This window comes from Buceros rhinoceros, unplaced genomic scaffold (genome assembly GCF_000710305.1).
Source record: "Buceros rhinoceros silvestris isolate BGI_N320 unplaced genomic scaffold, ASM71030v1 scaffold26436, whole genome shotgun sequence".
Classification (NCBI taxonomy): domain Eukaryota; kingdom Metazoa; phylum Chordata; class Aves; order Bucerotiformes; family Bucerotidae; genus Buceros; species Buceros rhinoceros.
Window position 1 is genome coordinate 58,535 of NW_010418575.1, and position 6,410 is coordinate 64,944.

The window sequence follows — 6,410 nt, forward strand, 5'->3', positions numbered from 1 at the left end:
CCGCTCTTGAAGAAGTCACCCCTAATTTTAAGACATTAACTTTTTTATTTTCTGAAATGTGCTATGGCCAAGTTTTTTTATGATTAGTTTTAAATCAGAATCCTTTCAGATATATCAATCTTCCAGTGACAACATCGTTAAACACCTTTATACAAAGCTTGCATATTAGCCAATTTAATTCCCCTGAGCAGCATTTCAGTCAAGCATATTTTCTGTCAACTGCCAACTTAATAACAATAATTTACAATGGAAATTTTGATAAATCCTCTAACTCTCATGAGTAAAATGCACTTTGGTATTGTCTAATAACCGGTCTACATTATTCTGTGTTCTACGAGCGTGCATCAGAGATTCCCCTAAATAAGAAGTATTTCAGAATAAAATCTTCTTAAAATCTTACTCTGGCATTCTCATGTATGGCCAAAACCAATTTCCTAATCAAATTACAATCACCAGCACTCACGGAAGGTTTAACAACACATCAGTTGAGGATATACAAGACAGAAGCTTATGCACTTGACATCACTGTCCAACCCCTGCTGCACTTAAGTTTATGAGGTAAAAAGGTAGGACAGAACATTTATGCAAAAATCTCCCCACATTGATTACGCAGACACCCTAAAACAGTGCCCGGCAGACTGGGGCAACTTCAAGTGGTCACAGCCCACGTGTGACCATAAATGACAAGCCGATGCTCAGTTTCTGCTGATAATTGAAGAAATAAATGATCCCGTCCTTCAAGCAAATACCCAAGAGCACACAATTGCGCACTGCCATGGCCACAGAATTAACACCTGCTAAAGCAGAAGTTATTTGAGCAAGGCACTCGGCTGCAAAGATGAGAGCGAGCTTAAAAATAAAGAAAACAACAGAAGTCTCAACTGCTAGAAAAATAGCGGAACACAACCTTAATAACAGATGCAAAGCAACTCGTATAAAAACCGATCGCCCCAGCTGATACACAGCTTGGCTGTCGAAGACCACTGCTCCGAAGGCATATTCGTTACCTCACATCTTCTACTTGAAGGCAACATCTCCGTTACAGCCTAACCCACTGGAAGGTTTCCTAGAGAAACCTCTCCTCCCGTTTATTTTATGCATTGGTCCTGATGGCAGCAATTCTACTTTGATTAGTAATCTAACGACCAGGGTTTTGATGACGTTAGTAGGAGTGTAAAAGACCTTTAATAAAAGCACAGTTGGATACTTCAGATGTTAAATATTAATGGCCTGAAACCCTTTATTTTTTTTTTTTTTTTTTTTGAGAGGACGGTTGGGGAGAAAAGCAGGGGAAGAAGAGACACCCCTCAAACCTGCAAATACAGTCTGTAAAAAACATTAAAGAGCGAGCTCAAACGAGAGCTTGCCTCCAGCAGAGCTTGCAATCAAAGACATGTAGGCAGCAGACCAACCACTTCCCACAAACTGCAGCAAAATATACTCTCCCCACGAGTAATCACACCTCTGTTTGCAAGGGAGAGGAAGAAGAGAAGAGTAATTGGTGAAAAACACCTTCCAATGTAAAGACATTTATGAAAAACCACATTCTCCTCTCCTGCCTCGCAGACCATCAGGACAACTGATTACTGAGTTTATATTATGTGAAGTTTCTCAGAAAAATAAGTGCATGGCTTGAAATACAAAATATAGCTCTAGACCTTAAAAAAAAGGCTGTGGAGGTTTTGTGCTGTGAAAGCTGCAGAAACAGGTCAAGTTCCGTTGCAGCCGGTCATGACACTGCACGAATTTAGGTTTGCAAAGCTGTTCATGATGTTATGATAGCAGTGATAAAATTCAAAAAGCAAAAAAAAGAATCCCCCCCCTCCAATTGTACGTGTACCATTCTTGATCACATATAAACTCCTTTCATCTGCTACGCACAACCACTATCAACAGATGCAAAAATTACGGGCAAGGATTTTTCCTTATTAGAAAAGGCAGAGATTTAGGATGCAGAAGAGTTCTCTCACTCCTCAAACTCAGGTGAGAGAGCGCTCTGAAGTGAAGGGCACCACAGACTTCACCCAGGTGTATATATACACGTATTTGCAAAATCAAAATTCTCATCTGAGAAAACACAAGGAGAGTGGAAGCCTGAACACGTCATCCGTTTTGGGAATGCCTGTCCAAAAGCACGTCAAATACCACCTAAAGACCCTTCCAGGGAACCTCCTCTATGCAACAAAACAGGTTTTGCATTTGGAATACCCGAGGTGTTTTAAGAACTTAACAGGGGCTTCAGCAGAAACATGCTTAGTCCGTTTATAAACATGGGGGAAGAGGGTTCGTTTTGTTTTACCTTTTTCTTGACTGAACGGCTGCTCATGATTTTCTCCACAACGGGACCATCGGCATCAGCAGATTCCTACATCAGAAATACCACGAGAGAGAGTTAGGGGAGTGCATCTCTGTTACTCAAAGACTTCCTTCATCAGAAGAACTTCACACAGTATTTTTGCAACAGGATTTGAACACACAGGATGACTTTTTACTCCTGGCATGAGAATGTAGAGAATTCTAATAGATTTAATACGATAACGAAGGACGGAAGCATACTTGTTTAAGCCCATTTTTAAGAGCTAAGGCAACTGTAGCTCTCTCAGTAAGGCTGACACACACAGATATCACCTCTCCTAAAATAATACGCCTTTCAGCACCGTACATCTAAGTATTACAAGAACGTCCAAAAGCTCTAGTTGGGTTTGTTTGGGACAGCTCCCAAAATGGCCTGCAATTCTCTGTTACATTAATTCACTACTACAACTGCCAGCAGAGCTGCCGAATTTCCCTCCTGATAAGATGCAATTAGCTATGGAGATCACACGCAGTATTTCACAGGGCTTAACGAACTGCCGAATGGAACACCAGCGAACACGGACAGAGCCGCCGACAGGTCATCAGTTAGTTAGGTGAAGTAGTTCTTTGAAAAAGCACTACAAACCAGTGAGATTGTTACAACAGTCCTTCCTACGTTATTACCCCTCGTCTTACTCCAACTATTTTATCCATCATTTACATTGCACAGAGAATAAAGTGTACCCTGCTGGGTACTACAAGGCAGTAATTTCATAAAGGGGTTCTTATGGTGCCAAGCAGCAGGGGACAAGCTTGAGTGGTTTATTAAAGTCACAGAAGCCAGACCACTGAATTCAGAGAAGTAAATTCAAGGCTCCTAGCAGTCCGGTTTAGGTTTCCTGTAGGCAGAGACCATTAATTTCCAAGAACCGTGTCAAACAGCGCATCACCAGCTTGTAAACAAAGCCATGAATTAATATATTCTTTAAGCACGTAAGAAGCTAATGCCTCCTGTGCCAGCCACGGGTGAGTATCGTTCAGGAAAAGGCCTGTACGGGCACTGTCAACGCTGCAATTACAACGCCCTTCCCGGTCCATTCGTATCTGACCTGTTGCTCTGACTGAGAAGTATTTGAAGGAGAGTCTCTTCCAGCAGCATCAGCATCATCAGCCTCCTCATCTGAAATCTTGAACTCCAGGTCTTCTGTATAGCGCTTCCTCTTCACCTGCCTGCTGGAGCGTCGCTTCTGAACAGAAAGCATTGATATTTTTCATGAAAAACAAAACTGATCAGCAGCAGAATAATGAGAAAACTTCTCCGTCTTTCTCAAACACACTAGTGTGTAGCAAATGACATTATCTTTAGAGCAGCCTGGCAGAAACAGTGGAATCAACCCAATACTGTTCTAAATTCCTGCCAGTTAAATGTTGTAGAAAACAAAACTAAAACCCAAACAAACCAAAAAAAATCCACTCCGTGCTTGTTCCGCGTTGGAAAGTGGTGTTTTAATTTTTTCTCTTTTTTTAGCATTACTAAAGCCACATTTATCTCAGCAGTTAAGGCCCAAGAAGTTGCGCCTCTCGATTCCCATCTACAACAAACTTTGACAGATGGTCAATGCAGGAACCAAACACCCCCTTTCCGCAGCGTGGCCTGGTGTTGCTAAGCAGTGACAACACGCTTTCTTGCTCTACCCATCCACCCGGTTGTACCCAGAGTACCTTCTAGGGGAAGCACAATGAAATACCATTTCCTCACTCCACTGACCCAGCACTGTTCAGAAGGACCTCCTGCAGCACAGCAAAAGACCCCAGACCAACAGAGAACGAGAAACCTGAACCACCCCACGCTGAAAACACGGTTTCTCTGTCCCCATCCCCTCAACTCCAGGATGAGAGGAAGCTTCAGAGAAACTGCAGAAAACTGTAAAATACATGAGCGTGTATTGGAAAGAATTTAAGACTTGACACTTGGTGCCAGACACCGCTTCCTGCAACAGGAAAATTCAGATTCCAGATAGTCTGCATGAGGTGGGGTATTCTGAAAAGCTGAGAGCGTATGTCAAAGGAAACTGCCAGCTGAGCATCACATGTCTCAATAGGCTGATGTATGTATTAAAAAAACAATGTTAAATACCAACTGTTAGAAAACATCTCTGTGACTGGATATATATACTACTGATTTTTACATCTTCCTCAGCTTAACGCACACCTGCGCCGGTACACGCAGATACTTCTGTAGCTCAACAGATCCCTGCACCCGTTCTCTCCGTGTACACAGACCGAGCCACGTGTTTACTCTTAGATAGTTAATCCTACTTTAGAGCACAAGTATCTGATGCACTTGACAAAACTAGAAATTCTTTCTTTAAGTGAAAAAGAAATTTTGGAGCAAATGTTAAGTTCACATCACAAAAGTGATGTCCCTTCTGCCTTTAACAGAGTAACTAACGCTGCTTCCCACGGAACCGTAGCAATATTTTTATACTAGAAAATAGAGGCTGCGTGGGCACATTTGCACCCTCAGGTCTATCAGCACTGACGGGAGAGCACCAGCTTTCTTCTGGCTCAAGAGGTAAGCCTTAACGTCGTTTCTGGGGCCAAAAATCTCTCCTTCCATTCTGATTTTTGATTTTTACTGACTTGGTTAGCTTCCTGTCCCTCTACGAGAGACTTTACGATGGTTATGCCTTATTGTCAGAAACCATGCATACACCTATCTGCATCAGATTATCTTTTACTCATTAACCCATCTCCAGCTAGAGAGGCGAGTTAATAGCCTCGGTAAAGGAATATAAAAATATCTGCATGGTAACACATGACAAATTATTAAGAAAACAAAAGTGACCTGAAACATTACTACATTTTTAATTAAAGAGTGATGCAAATACCCTAACACCTGTATTTAAAAAAAAAAAAACCTTCAAATGTGCAGTTTTTATCACACAACTGAGTTTTACAAAGAGGAAGTTTTGTCCCACTGAACTGAAAACAAGCAGAACACGCACATATATTGAACTGCAGACAGGCTATCATCATCTGCAGAGTAACCAAAACACTGCCAGCTCCAAAAGCTTCCTCTGCATCTTTTGGCAGAGCCGTTAACCAGGCTGAGATCTGTGGCGCAGGACAGAAAACAACTTCAAACATTTCAACCTTTGCACGGTGCATCTCGGCTTTCCTCCCTCGCTCAGCGCAGATGGCGTGCACCAATCACAACGAACTCTGATTTGTTGCTGCTGTTGGTTTTAGTTGCTCATAGTTCCTTACACTCGACATGCTGCTGGACGAGAGGAAGAGCACAGGCATAATTCCTGCCTGTCTTAGGACACCGCTGCGTGCCGACCTCTCCAGCAGGCTGCTCCGACTGTTCTCAAGCGATCATCAGGCTCAGCGTCTCCGTTACCAGAAGCAACATGTCCAGCAGAAGCAAGCCAGAGGCCGACCGCTTCTTAACACAGCTAATGACAGAGCACACCACGTTTTTTCTATTTCCAGATTTTCTTTACGTGAAATAAAGTTTGGACAGACAGCGGTAAGAGCGGAGTGGTCAAGAGTCATCACCAATGTTGGCCGATGACCGGCAGACCTGCCAAAAGGCCTGTCAGCCATTCAAGCGGTGTAGTTTGCCACGGGGACTTCCAGCTCTCACCTTCACAGTATGTCACCAACACAGAGAACACCCCAACACCTGTGTCTCCCGCGAGAACCCCTGCCTTACCCATCTGAATGGTTGAACTGGACAGACAGCCTTACCTGAACCCCCGAGTCGTCTTCGTCTTCAGGATGAGGTGAGGGCGGAGGAGTCTTATCCAAATCTGAGTTTTCGGAACCTTCCTTTCCCTTGTTAACCTTCTTCTTCGCAGCACTAGTTTCTGAATCTGTTTTCTTGTTACTGCAACAGAGGTATCTTTAATCAGCATTTGATCAAAAATGTAAGTAGCAAAAAGTGCTTAAGAAAACAGTTGATCTGTGAGATGTTTCTTTTCAGTGACTTCATTGCTTTCAGCTGCCTTCCTTATTCAAGTATTTCAGTGTAACTGTAAAATCAGTGGTGCACGGGCCATCACGACGCATCTGCCATTCCTCAACGACGGACATCTCGCCTCTTTCCC

At 43.0% G+C, this 6,410-nt stretch overlaps 1 protein-coding gene across 1 annotated transcript in view; it reads right to left on the minus strand.

Annotated features, from left to right (window-relative positions):
* Positions 1–6,190, minus strand: part of CHD7 (chromodomain helicase DNA binding protein 7) — a gene marked incomplete at its 5' end in the record, with an annotated part of 44,803 nt that extends 38,613 nt beyond the window's left edge. Inside the window, 3 exons of the mRNA XM_010138602.1 lie at positions 2,300–2,365; positions 3,405–3,542; positions 6,052–6,190. Of these exons, the coding sequence (XP_010136904.1) occupies positions 2,300–2,365; positions 3,405–3,542; positions 6,052–6,190 (343 nt within the window). The remainder of the gene's footprint in view (positions 1–2,299; positions 2,366–3,404; positions 3,543–6,051) is intronic.
* Positions 6,191–6,410: the final 220 nt, after the last annotated feature.